Consider the following 13,606-nt stretch of genomic DNA (forward strand, 5'->3'; position numbering starts at 1 on the left):
CTGAATTACTATTGCTTAGCGGAAGCATTATTGTTTATTTTATGAAACCTTGCCAGCTATATGTAGTAACCATGGCTTCTTGGGTCTTATTGCTTTAAAATACAATTTTGTCATAGTTCATGTTAGCTCAGGTCCATTAAATAATATTAACACAATAATGTATTATTAAATGTTGAAATGAACATTAACTAAGATAAATTATTTAGTTAACCTTGTTGTAAAGTGTTACCAAGAAAAGAATGCTGTAAGTCAGGTAAGTCAGATGCTGTAAATAAAGCCACAGATTGAAATAAAGAATTCAACATGGACATGTGATATTTAAGACAGAATTACTCACTTTAATTTCAAGTGTTATGCAGGCAAAGATTTTTTTCTTTTTCCTCTTTTTGTTTTCTTACCCATTAACATAACACGTTTGTACAAAGTTATTTTAAAAATATCAATAAACTGCAGCCTTTCAGGCTAACCTGGCAAAAAAATTCATTATCAAATGCCATGAGGACAAAGGAACATCTTAGAAAAATGATTTACAAATGAGGTGTCACTAGAAAAGATTAAAGAAAATCGCTCGCCACAGAAAATATTACCAAAAAACATCTATTTATAATTGTTTGGTATCAACCATTTCTTTTTAAACTTTTTTTTTTTTTCCATTTGAAACACGGTCATGGTGCGAAACGTCAGATAAATTAAAAGCCATGGTTTTACTTCTAAAAGGACCACGTTTAGAAATAGCAAATCGTTACTAAATAGAGATCGTTAGCGGAAATGAACCATGCAGCACGTCATAACTGCATTAACAGCGCACAATACACATTAGCAAATACTAATAGAAGGATAAATAATAAATTAGACACACTCACACACACACAGGCGGCATGTACTCGTGCTGTGTGAGAACCAAAAATGGGTTTGAAATTAAATCAAACCGAACTAAACGAGCGCGGGAGAACATAAACTCACGAAGAAGAACGCCACACCACAGACTTTTGAACATCAAACTCATCTAAGTGGCTTCAGGGTGACCTGGAGACGTCCGGTACCGGTCCAGAGGGAGGGTTTGGTGCACATAACAGGGCTGAATCTCTTTGGAGAGCGCACTAAAGTCGTCGGGCGACAGGAGGACACATTAACGCGAATCGGGAGGATCTTTACCTGGGCGAACGAGGGCTGAAGCGGATCATCGCGCTCGTTCCCTGGCCACAGTGTTCGCCATCGTATATAAAAAGATTAACGCGGTCACTACTGAATATGTTTGAAAACACAGTCGAAGGCCCACGTCCCCCTACCCAGCCGTAACGTAGTGGTACTGCAGTGTTTTTAAGGCATCAGAGTACAGTTTATATGACTTGAGATAGGAGAGAACTTCTCTAGGTGTTTTTCTTCAACCTATTCTACCCCTCGGTAATGTAAACATGGTTTTACAAAGATTGTCTTTATAGTATTGCCTTCATTTAACATAGCCTGTCTTAGAAAGCTTTTTTTTTTCTTTTCCCTTCTCATTTTTTTTTATTTCTAAAGAAATCGTAACTGGAATGCATTATTTGTAAATCTAATGTGCTTTTCTTTAAATAGCCCGTCTCTATAATCTCATTTCTCCTACATAAAAGGTTGACTGCTGATAATCCAAACATGCTGAATCATCGAACGCTGAATATTACCGATTTAACGGTTGAATCCTAAATGCGAGGCTGTGATTGGCTGACGCTTCGCAACGCGCTCCAATCACAGACAACATCACTCTTCTAGCTTGTGCTGAGGCTCTAAACGTGTACTAAAGATCTGTTTGCTGCTCATCTTTCAAGCCTGATCGTAAGCAAAACCACAGACCAATGCGTGAAGCTCCAAGATTCTCATCCCCGACTGTATATTTAATCCGTAACCACTCTGAAAACAGATAAATATCTTTTTTTTTTGTGCATAGCGACATCTTCAGGAGCATCTGGGAACTTTAGTACTTCTTGTGCTACTCGAAAGAAAACAAACGCCTTCATTCAACGCGCATGTTATGTCTCTTAACAGCTCATACTATTTCCATATTTCCTTTAGATTATTCTTTGTCATAATATCTGATAGTATTAAATTTCCATATGAAAAATCGAGTACGCTCAAACAGCTGTCCATTGTCAATAGAAAAAGAATGAAGAACATAAACAAATCAACATATAAACAGAAGAACAAACAATATCGTGGTGCTCTTAGCCGATAATATTTGGAGGGAAAACTACTCAAACTCCTCCTCTAAATTGTTTGAAGTCGTGGGCGTGGCCGGATTCGAATCCTGCGAGAGTGACGCCACGGTGACGATCCTCGGCGAGCCCAGGACCTCGTCCACCTCTTCCTCCATTTCATCTGTGGTGATGATGGTAAGTGCCGCCCCACCTTTTTTGTTCTGGTGGGTTTTGATGTGCTTTGACAGGTGGTCGCTGCGCATGAACCTCTTGGAACATTCCGGACACTCAAACCTCTTTTCACCTGACCGGGACAGAGACAATTGTTAGTTTATTCAGATCAGAGCAAGAAAAAAAACAGGCAATACAATACAGATAGCTAGAGATCATTTTGCTGCCTGTTAAGATACCCTGTTTTGGCCAAATTTTAAGCGTGTACTGTATGTGTAACAGACGTAGGCTAGTAAGAGCTGTGCATATAAACCGCACTCTTCTGATCTCAAGAGGCGGTCTAGCAACTGCTACTAGGGACTGCGGTCTTTAGCCTCCTTGTTAGAGGACCCGACTCCCATGCCAGCGGACCCGGGTTCGAGTCCTGCTTAGAGTGGGTGGTTCGAACAGGAGGGGTTACAATTGTGCCGTGACCCGGATGGGAGTGAGGTTTAGGGGGTGTATGTAAACCTCATTACCCTGATCTCAAGAGGAGCGCTAGGGACTGTGGTCTTTAGCCTCTTTGTTAAAGCGCCCGACTCCCATGCCGGCAGACCCGGGGGGTTCGATTCCCGCTTAGAGCGGGTGGTTCGAACAGGAAGGGTTACATATGCTTCACAAAGAAGGCAAATACCAGAATGAATAGCTAGAGAAGTGAAAAAATCATCTAAGGCCCTGTTTACACCTGGTATTAAGATGTGTTTTCGTCGATCAGATCACAACGAGTTTTCAACTAACTCTGGAAGTGGTCCAAAGTGGACAAGTTCAAAACATTTTAGACCCTGTTTACACCTGTAGAGTCATCCACTTGTGATCCGATCAAATACATGTTTTTTAAAGCTTTTTAACAGTTATCGAGGTTGAGCCAAAAACTTAGGACTAGTTCGCCAAAGTTGTTTTTTGAAATAATCTCCAATATTTAACGAACGATTCGATGGACAGTGGCGGTCCTAGAGGCAAAGTTGCTCAGAATGAGGAGTTCTACCATGTGGTACGAATGTCGTGGGTGTGAGCGAAAAATTGCTCAATGCTTTACGCATGTGAAAAACATGAAGGCGCCCCCCGATGGCTGACTTCTTTCGAATTTCTCACAGGCCTCTAAGTCAAACAGGCTCAGCGAGTTTTGTTCCGATCGGCCTCCGTTAACCTTGTCTGATACCTGCCCAAACTTCATTGGCCGATGGTGGACATGTTTTTTGAGATGCGTCAATGTCCTGACAGACAATCATGGCACCTTGGATAAAGACACTGCACACCAATTCTCAAGTCAATCGGACTAACGGTGAAGTAGTTATAGCCGTTTTCATGTTTTTTTTTTTATGTTATAGCGCCACCAAGTGGTCAGTCACCGCATCCTTTTTCACACGACCACAGAATGAGCTCTTACATAAGTGTGCTAAGTTTTCTGAAAATATCTCATTCCTTTCACGAGTTATAGCCATTTTAGTAAAAGTGGCTCCACCCACTTCGAACGTTTTGGCGGCTCTTAGGGACCGTGAATCAAAATTTCAACTTTTTTTTGATAGTTATAGACAATCAGACTCCAGAGAATCTTGCTGCACTGGTTCCAATCGGGCTAAAATCCTAGGACTAGTTCACAAAAGTAGTTTTTTTTTTTTAAATTTCCGAAATACCCGAAAGCAAATCTGAGGCATACGTTCATACTTTTGACCGCTGTAGCGCCCCCGTCAGGCCGATCGGGGCAAGCCTTGGTGACGTTGTAGACGTTGTGTGTACTACCAGCCCTCAAAGTTTCAAGTTGCTACGACTTACGGTTTGGTCTGCCAACTTTTAGGGGAGAATGCTGATCCTTGGAAATTTTAACAATTACAATAGGGTTTCAGCACTAAAAATATAAACAATATGATGGCAGATGAGTAATGAGAAATAAAGCCTGTAGTTTCCTGTGCATGTTTTTCATCCTGTTGTGTGCATGTGTGCCGATGCTGTGCATCTGTGTGATTGTTTGCGCACCTGTATGCGTCCTGCGATGCCGCTGTAGCTCGTCGCTCCTGGTGAAGCGTTTCCCGCAGAAGATCCAGTTGCAGACGAACGGCCTCTCTCCCGTATGCCAGCGCAGGTGAGCCCTCAGGTGAGACGTTTTTCCGTAAACCTTCCCGCAACCCTCCATATGACACACGTGCTGTTTCTTCTTTGAGGGGTCACTGTTGTTTCTATCAAAACAGCAGAATACACAGAACTGATGTTTAAAAATGCTTTACCTTGTCAAAACACAAATTATAACACTTTATGCAAAAAAGTACTTTTTTTTAAGCAGTCAAGTACATACTGTGCATTTTTGTAGTCTTATCTACTAAAAACAGCAAATAAATAAATAAATAAATAAATAAATAAAACAGGATAAGCAAAAAAAGAAAAGAAAAAAATACCAAGCCAAAAACTAAATGGTGTGTAAAACCTTCCCCTCGAAGTCTTTTAATCCTCTCATTTAATCTCTTTTGGTTCCTCCACTTTAACCCTCTCATTTTACACTCCTTTCCTTTTTATTTCCTGACGTACCTCCCCTCTCCATCCCTGCAGTTGGGGCAGGAACAGGCCACCCTGCGCAGCCTCTTGCTAGGTTGACCTTCCTGGTCAGACGGGCTTTGGACCTGCCCCATCTGGTCTGGGCTTACTGCGTTCAGGGTCGTGCTGCTGATGTTGCCAACAGTGACCGTCACTGGGGTGGACTGAACTTTGACCCCCTCTTGACCCTGCTGCTGACCTGTGGGAATTTACAAACATTACTATTGATTAAATCACTCTGTGAACTGTTGATTGCAAGAACTGTTCAATGGATAAAAATAACTCCTGCAAGTTTTGGGAAATAACGAAAAAATAAGGTTTGGATCCTAGTGAAAAACCTGTACCAAAATGCATTTAAAATACATTTCTTTCATATTAGGTATACTACAAAAAGCCAATAACATATTTGCTGACATATCACTTGAGAGTTACTGCTAAAAATATTATAATTAAACTTTATTTGGAGTACTTCTTTATCGCACATGTCTTAATATTAAGCCTAAAAAGTGTTTTAATATCACTATTAGTAAGGATAGTATGATCTCGGTATAATATCAGTCTTTAAATGCAAGATATTTATAGTGTACCTAAAGTATGCTTGCTATAGTTTCATTTTAGCACAATAAAATATCCTTAAGTATATCTTTAGTTGGGCCTCAGCACTACTTCTGGATAACTAGAGAGTGCATTAAGTACAAAATTAGTTGTTGCAATTTAGCAGACTTTAAATATACCAAAAGTACATAAATATGTAAATGTATTTGTAGTATACTTAGCATAAAATAAATGCATTTCAAATACATTTTGGTATATTTATTTTTCACAAGGAGATATCATTTAGACCTTAAAAAGCAAGTTTCCTAAATTAGTGAGTCATGGTGCTACCTGAGTAAAGTTCATTTCCAGGAGAAATCTGTTGAAACAGCCCTTCTTTTCCAGGGTGGAGCCAAACTTGCAAAGGGCACTAACAAAGAGTCTGAAATCTGACACCTTACAAAAGGATTTGGAAACAGCATTCAGACTCTGACTTATAAAATATAAATGCCTTAATTTGCAGTTTTACTTTATGAGTAATAAAGAGTCTATGGGAAAACACACAGCTGCATTTCATGCTACTGTTCCACTAGTTTACAAAATTAAGCCCTATGCTTTCAAATTAGCATTAAAAACAGTTCAAGAAACACTTACATTTTACAGTAGATATATGGTTAAAAGTATAAATATCTTACAAGTTAAAAGTAAAATGTCTTTCTTTTTGGATATGTTTAAAAAAATTAAATTAATAATTATTGCATAACTTATTAATTGGTGCTGGACCATCTCCAGATCATATTTACCCTAGAAGCATAAGGAATATTAAATTATATTTATATTTTATATTTAAATTTGAATGAGGCATATTTTTAGAATAATTATGTTAAAATGTTTTGCTTTGTGACATTTTTTATGACACACCCCACCCCAAGTTTGATTTTATTTTTTATTACTGTAATGAAAAATTATAAATAAGTAATTATTAGTTATTCTTAAGGGAAAATATGCTTTATTGTCATATATGCAAAAAATAGTCCTAAAACATATTTCATTTGCTTGCGGCATTATACATTTTTTTAAATTTAAATTGGAAAAATATCATTTATTTTTCATTTTTATTTTTTCCCTTTGTTTTTGGGATGGAAACATGTTTTTAATGAGATTCTCCAACATAAATTTTACTTACATTTAGGGTTGCAAATTTCCGGAAACTTATCCTGGGGAATTTTGGAAATATTCCAATTTGGAAATTTAACAGGAACTTACGGGAATTAATTGGAAATTTATATAAATTTCTATATAAATGTGTATAAAATGTATCATATACAAACATAAATATAAACATTTTGTTTGCTCATAATAACATGAAATAACATAGTTATTTATTTTTTGCATCCAATTAATTCTAATTTAGTAAATATGTAAAATAAATATATTTTTATTGCAGCAACTGTTATGCGTGTGTTATTTATTTCAGTGTCACATGATCCTTCAGAAATCATTACTCCCATTTCACATCACAACACAATACTGTTTTCAACAGGTGTCACATGACACATGGCTCCACAGGTGGGAGGGTCTTACCTTGCACACCGGTGATGGTGAGCGGGACGCCCTGCACCTGGACTCCAGCCGTCCCTAAACCTGCAATGTTCACTGTCTGCACTCCAGTCCCAGAGGGCAGCTGGGCTGCGGTGAGCGTGATGGGCGACCCTCCGAGCGTCAGTGGGGCGATCTGAGTGAAGGTCCCGCCACTTGCGTTCGATGCCACGGGGGCGAGCGTCAGCTGCTGGGGCATGCCTGCATTCTGGACCTGGACGGTCTGCCAGCTGATCTGCCCTGAGGGGGTGAGCGTGGGCGTCCGGATCAGAACCTGCGTCGGGTTCTGGAAGGCCTGAAGCTGGAGGTTCTGCTGAACCGGTTGTAAAGTCTGTCCGGGCTGGATCTGTATGGAGCCCTGGACCATCTGCTGCTGGGGCGACTGGATCTGGATCTGCTGGAGAACCGGATGGCCCACAATTTGGAATTGCTGGATTTGGCCAGCCTGATCGGATGCAGGTTGGAGGCCGTTGGACTGAGCCAAGTTCTGTGCGTCTGTCTCGCCCGACTGACCGTCCTTCTGGCTTTCAGCAGCTCCGACGGATGCTGTAGATAACGTCGTGCCATCCGTAGAGGTCACGACGACGGAATCGGTGCCCGTCGCAGTCGTCGTGCAAGTTGAAACGCCGGTGGATTCTCCTGTGCTAGTGACAGTCGTCGTTATCAGCTGGTTTCCATTGGAAATACTTCCGTCAGCTGATTGGACCAGTTGAACTGAACCTCCCCCTCCCGCTACGTTATTGATAACCGGAAGAGCCAAAGTCACGCCGCCGAGGTTTATGGGTAACGTGGTCACCATAGGCGTTTGCGTACCCTGAATGGTTTGCAGTTGCAGAGGAAACGATGGCCTGATTTGAAGCGGAATCGTCTGGTTTTGAGTGACGATGCTGGTCGATCCCGTCCTTTGGGGCGTAGCCAAAATGGCTTGGTTGTTTCCGGTGGGAATGAGCTGGATCTGTTCGGCTGAACACTTAAAGCTGCGGGGTTACTGGGGCTTATTTGGATCTGCTGTCCATCTGCGGTCTGAAGGTGCGGGATGACCTGGTACTGAATCCCGCCCGATGAGTTCGGCAAGTTCTGCACCTGGATGATTTGAAACTGTTGCTGTTGCTGTCCAGCAGGTGAGTTATTCGAGCCGACCGCCTTGACCTTCCGCCCCGCGCCGCCTTCATTGGTGGCCACGTTAGTACCAGCCTGCTGAACGTTGTCCTTGGTTGCAGTTGCAGGGGAAGTGGCTATGATCTGCCAGCCGTTTCCTGTTAGCTGTGCAGGAACCAGCTCGAGCTGCTGCGTGGGGTTCTGGAGTTGAAGCAGACCCTGGTTCGGGTCGATTATTATCTGCTGTTGTGTGGCCGCCTGACCCTCGCTGCCAACACCTCCTATTTTACTGCACGTCGCTGCGAGTAAAGCGAGAGGAGACGGTTGTGCATCCTACACACACACACACACACACACACAGACACACACACACACACACACACAAAGATGTCAGTGTCAGCAGATGTGGGCGGGTTCACAGGAAGAGTAAGTGGGCGTGTGAACCACAGTCTCTCCATTTCCCGATTGAGGGCTCGAGAGACAAACTCTTCATGACAAAAAACTAATTCCAAGGCTTTTCTGTTAAAACCAACTTATTAATATTATAGTAACAAACATTTAACATACAGTGGGTTGCAAAAGTCTGTGAACACTAGTGAAAATGCTTCTAAAATTGTTTCCATTACAAATAATATTTCTTATATATATATATATATATATATATATATATATATATATATATTATTTTCACGTACAAAAACGTGAAAATATTTTTGCTTATATTATTAATAATATTATTTTTAGGGCTGTCGAATCGATTAATCGTATCTAACATAAAAGTTTGTTTACATAATATATGTGTGTATATTATTATATTTATATATATTATGTTTGTAGACATATAAATATATATTTATATAAAAATGTGTATACACATAGACATATATATATATATATATAAATGTAATAATATATACACACATATTGTGCAGACAGATGTGATTAATCGATTTGACAGCATTAATAATTATAACAGTGGCACTGACGAGAACAAAACATGATTATCATGTTCTCTTTGTTGTCTCAAAAATTTTATTTCTTATTTATGTATATTATGTTACATTATTTATATGGTTTTTCAAAAGTATATTTGAGTGAAAAATTTACAAGAATTTGAAAATATCTTTTGCATATATATATACATATATATATGACATGAACAAAACTTGATTTTCATGTCTTTGTTGTGGCAAATATGGTAACATTTGATTGGTAACAAAGAAATAGAGCAGATTCTTAAATCATTATTCTTTATTTGATGCCATAATGTCTTACATTTTTCAGTTTGTTCTAGGTTTTAAACCTAAAATACAGTCTCAGACTTTTGGAATCCACTGTATGTTTGTGCAAAATCATCATAATGAAATGTTTGTTCCGACTCTGAAATGCTAAAGATTAAATGTGTTACCTAACACAGTTCACAAATGTTTTATCAAAGAATTGCAAAGCATAACAGGTTAAGACAGGAACAGTGAGTTTGCGTGTAACTGTGCAGCGAAGCGCCCTGCAATAATCAGGAAGTGCTTTCAGTGCAGAAATAAGTGGGCACTTTGAGCGACACCCTTCAAGTCAAACTTTACATTTCTGATACCTGTGATCCAGAACTTTTCCCTTTCGTACCCCCTTCACCTCCACTGGCTTTCCCCCCATCTGTGGCCATGGCTTCCTTCTTTTGATCTGCAAAAAAGTCAAACGTCAAACCCAATGCAAACATGAATTTGGAGTTGGAAATCAAATAAATGTAATGCCACATTACACTTGCAAAGCATTCAGCAGCACCAAACAGCATGATGAAAAGATCAGGTTTTATAATGCAAAAGCCTCCAGGACATCTAAACACATCAATATCTCCAAAAGCAAGGTTTCCTATCCATTACAGGCATTGCATAAGACCCAAAACTGATCAATGGGCACAAATAAACAGCAGATCCCATATAAAGTGGGGGGACAACGATGGATAGATAGCACAGACGCACGCATGGAGAATTAAGGGGTGGAGACGCATAAGGAGGGGAGGGTACGTACCACTCATTCCGCATTAATAAAACCCGGAGAGGAGTTGTTTAAGAGAAAAAAGGCCGGACGCCGTGGAAGGCAGGCAGAAGGCAGGCAACAGCCCAGCAGAAGGACGGCCTATTTTCTCCAGCGGCCGCAGACTGTGGCGCAGCTCTGACGCACGGACCCACCCCGCCAGGAAGGGCGGTGCCAATGCAAAAACACCCTTCAATAACGGAGCACAAAATGCCAAGCGAGTCCGAGCGGGTCGGGTTGAACAGCGGCGGTCCCGTGTGCGTTGAAACCGGGCCTATCTGTGCTGTTAGATCCGGAATTAAATAATATTCCTCCGCGGATATATGTGCAGGTCTGTCAGAGATCTCCGTCTGCGCGAGGGCCCACCCACTTCCATTTAAATATCTATGAATGCCAAACCATCATGCCTGGGCTATTTCGCTCTCTTTTTTATCTGTCCCGGAAGTATTTGTATGAGATTATTCGGCGGAATTCACTCACGACATTTCCCGAAATTCCAATTGTTCACTTTTTTGATGCACAATTGCATTTGAGGCACACTAAAATTGCTGTGGCTTTTGTGGGCGGATGCTCCCCTCCCACATATTCAGATTGGATGGGAACCGTCTGTGGGCGTGGTGACGTTTGGGGCTTGTAGTTTCGAAAGCGCGCAGCGTCCGTTAAATTCTAAACGCTGTGGACTACAACTCCCATGATGTTCGGCGCCGACGCGAGTGACGTTTCCTCAGGGGGTGTTATCATGTTCGGTTGTACGGAATGAAGAAGGGCGGGCTCTTGTGGTATGTGGGGGTTGGGCGAATGGAAACGGGTGGAGAAACACGAACCACCGGCCCAGTTCGGCTTCACACGCGCACAACCCACTCACAAATACACGCCCTGAAGTCTGTCACGACTGTTAAATAAAATAAACACATCATTACAATAACTCCAGTGTGTTTCGTGTTTATTTGCAATAGATAGACCTTACAGGCCCCAAAAAGTATTTGGACACTTCAGTCACACTTAGAAACGCATGAATGTCATTGATTACATAACAATATCAAACAATGTGGCATTTATTTTATATAAATATAGCACCATTGTACTTTTAAAGCAAAATATTTAATATTTAGCTTTTAAATGATTGATGTGCTTTTCAAAACAATGATATACTGTGACAGTTTATAGGCTATATTGAAATGTTATGGATCATGTTCATATTTAATGTGATGAACTACACATGCGGTTCCTCTGAACACCTGTGTGAACTTGAGATCTTCATATAAACACTAAAAATCAACAAACACCAGTTGATTCAAACACATTGAGTTTGTAGTATACTTCTTGAGTTTCAGGCATGCAAACTTTGGGGCAAAAAACACAAGAAGTGCTTTTTCCCATTTTTGAACTGTCACTGTTGGAATATAATGCAACAAAGACAACAGACCTTCCGATCTCTGTGTAAAAATAAAAAATGATGCTGCCATCTTTCTAAAAAGTCATTTTTATACCTCTAAATTGGCTCCAAATCTCAGGTGAAAATAGTAATTTTGACCCCCTCTACAAAATAGTGGATTACTCAGTAAATATACATTCATGACATTTAATATTTTGGCTTTCATCACTATTTATGTTTGTCTTTCTTCATAAAAAAAAAAAAACAAAATCAAAAATTTGAGCCGGGTGAAGTTTCCGAAATTTGGTTGATTTGACACGGAATGACCCAATAACTTTATGTATATACATAATTATATAAATTATATATATAAATAACCCAATTATTTATATATATACATTCAAACCAAAATTTATTCAGACACCTTGAACATTTAATTCATTAATACAGTTTATTCACTATAGTTTAAAAAAATGGTAATAAAATATGACAAGATCTCAGAGTTAAACTGTGTCAGAAAAAAAATTAATCTTAATTATGTCAGATAACACTTAAACAAAACATGGTCAGGTCAAAGTGTCTGAATAATTTTTGGTTCCAAATTTTTATAAATTTTTCTAGTATATATATACATACACCAATCAGGCATAACATTATGAGCACTGACAGGTGAAGGGAATAACACTGATTATCTCTTCATCACGGCACCTGTTAGTGGGTGGATATATTAGGCAGCAAGTGAACATTTTGTCCTCAAAGTTGATGTGTTAGAAGCAGGAAAAATGGGCAAGCGTAAGGATTTGAGCAAGTTTGACAAGGCCAAATTGTGATGGCTAGACGACTGGGTCAGAGCATCTCCAAAACTGCAGCTCGTTCCCGGTCTGCAGTGGTCAGTATCTATCAAAAGTGCTCCAAGAAAGGAACAGTGGTGAACCGGTGAACCATGCACGTGGGGTGCGAAGGCTGGCCCGTGTGGTCCGATCCAACAGACGAGCTACTGTAGCTCAAATTGCTCAAGAAGTTAATGCTGGTTCTGATAGAAAGGTGTCAGAATACACAGTGCGTCAGTTTGTTGCGTATGGAGCTGCATAGCCGCAGACCAGTCAGGGTGCCCATGCTGACCCCTGTCCACCGCCGAAAGAGCCAACAGTGGGCACGTGAACATCAGAACTGGACCACGGAGCAATGGAAGAAGGTGGCCTGGTCTGATGAATCACATTTTCTTTTACATCACATGGATGGCCGGGTGCGTGTGCGTCGCTTACCTGGGGAACACATGGCACCAGGATGCACTATGGGAAGAAGGCAAGCCGGCAGAGGCAGTGTAATGCTTTGGACAATGTTCTGCTGGGAAACCTTGGGTCCTTCCATCCCTGTGGATGTTACTTTGACACGTACCACCTACCTAAGCATTGTTGCAGACCATGTACACCCTTTCATGGAAACGGTATTCCCTGGTGGCTGTGGCCTCTTTCAGCAGGATAATGCGCCCTGCCACAAAGCAAAAATCATTCAGGAATGGTTTGAGGTGTTGACTTGGCCTCCAAATTCCCCAGATCTCAATCCAATCGAGGGATATTCAGCAATATTGCTGATTTGACTGCACTGAGCTGGATCATTGTTTTCTCCAGAGCTGCTTTATAGCTGAATTGAGCTCATTTCATAATTGATGATCTTTACACAGTTATTGAACCGAACTGAATCAACAAACACTGAACTGATTAATGACTGTTTACTGTTGTCATTTAGAGCTGTTTTACAGCAGAACTGAACTCACTTAGTGTCACTGAATTGTCACTGTAAAGCTGCTTTGAAACAATCTGTACTGTATAAAGCGCTATATGAAAAAAAGTGACTTGACATTTGATTGTTGACCAAGAAACAGAGCAAACTCTTAAATGTTTATTAGATGCCATAAAGTTTCTTTGTTTTCCAATTTTCAGTTCAGTCACCAACTAGATTTCAAACAAAAAATGCAAGTTATGTCCTAAATGACACACTATAGTCTACACCATGCACTTATACACTATGTACTTATGCACTATGTACTCAACTGTTTAGT

At 40.3% G+C, this 13,606-nt stretch overlaps 1 protein-coding gene across 1 annotated transcript; it reads right to left on the reverse strand.

Moving 5' to 3' along the window:
* Positions 1-315: 315 nt before the first annotated feature.
* On the reverse strand, positions 316-10,751 carry sp4 (sp4 transcription factor). Its single transcript, XM_051872678.1, is given in 7 exon segments — positions 316-2,475; positions 4,356-4,555; positions 4,902-5,106; positions 7,026-8,000; positions 8,003-8,471; positions 9,730-9,815; positions 10,164-10,751. Coding segments are annotated over 7 exon segments (2,193 nt in total). The 5' UTR covers positions 10,171-10,751; the 3' UTR covers positions 316-2,224.
* Positions 10,752-13,606: the final 2,855 nt, after the last annotated feature.

Source organism: Ctenopharyngodon idella, chromosome 19 (assembly GCF_019924925.1).
Source record: "Ctenopharyngodon idella isolate HZGC_01 chromosome 19, HZGC01, whole genome shotgun sequence".
Classification (NCBI taxonomy): Eukaryota; Metazoa; Chordata; class Actinopteri; order Cypriniformes; family Xenocyprididae; genus Ctenopharyngodon; species Ctenopharyngodon idella.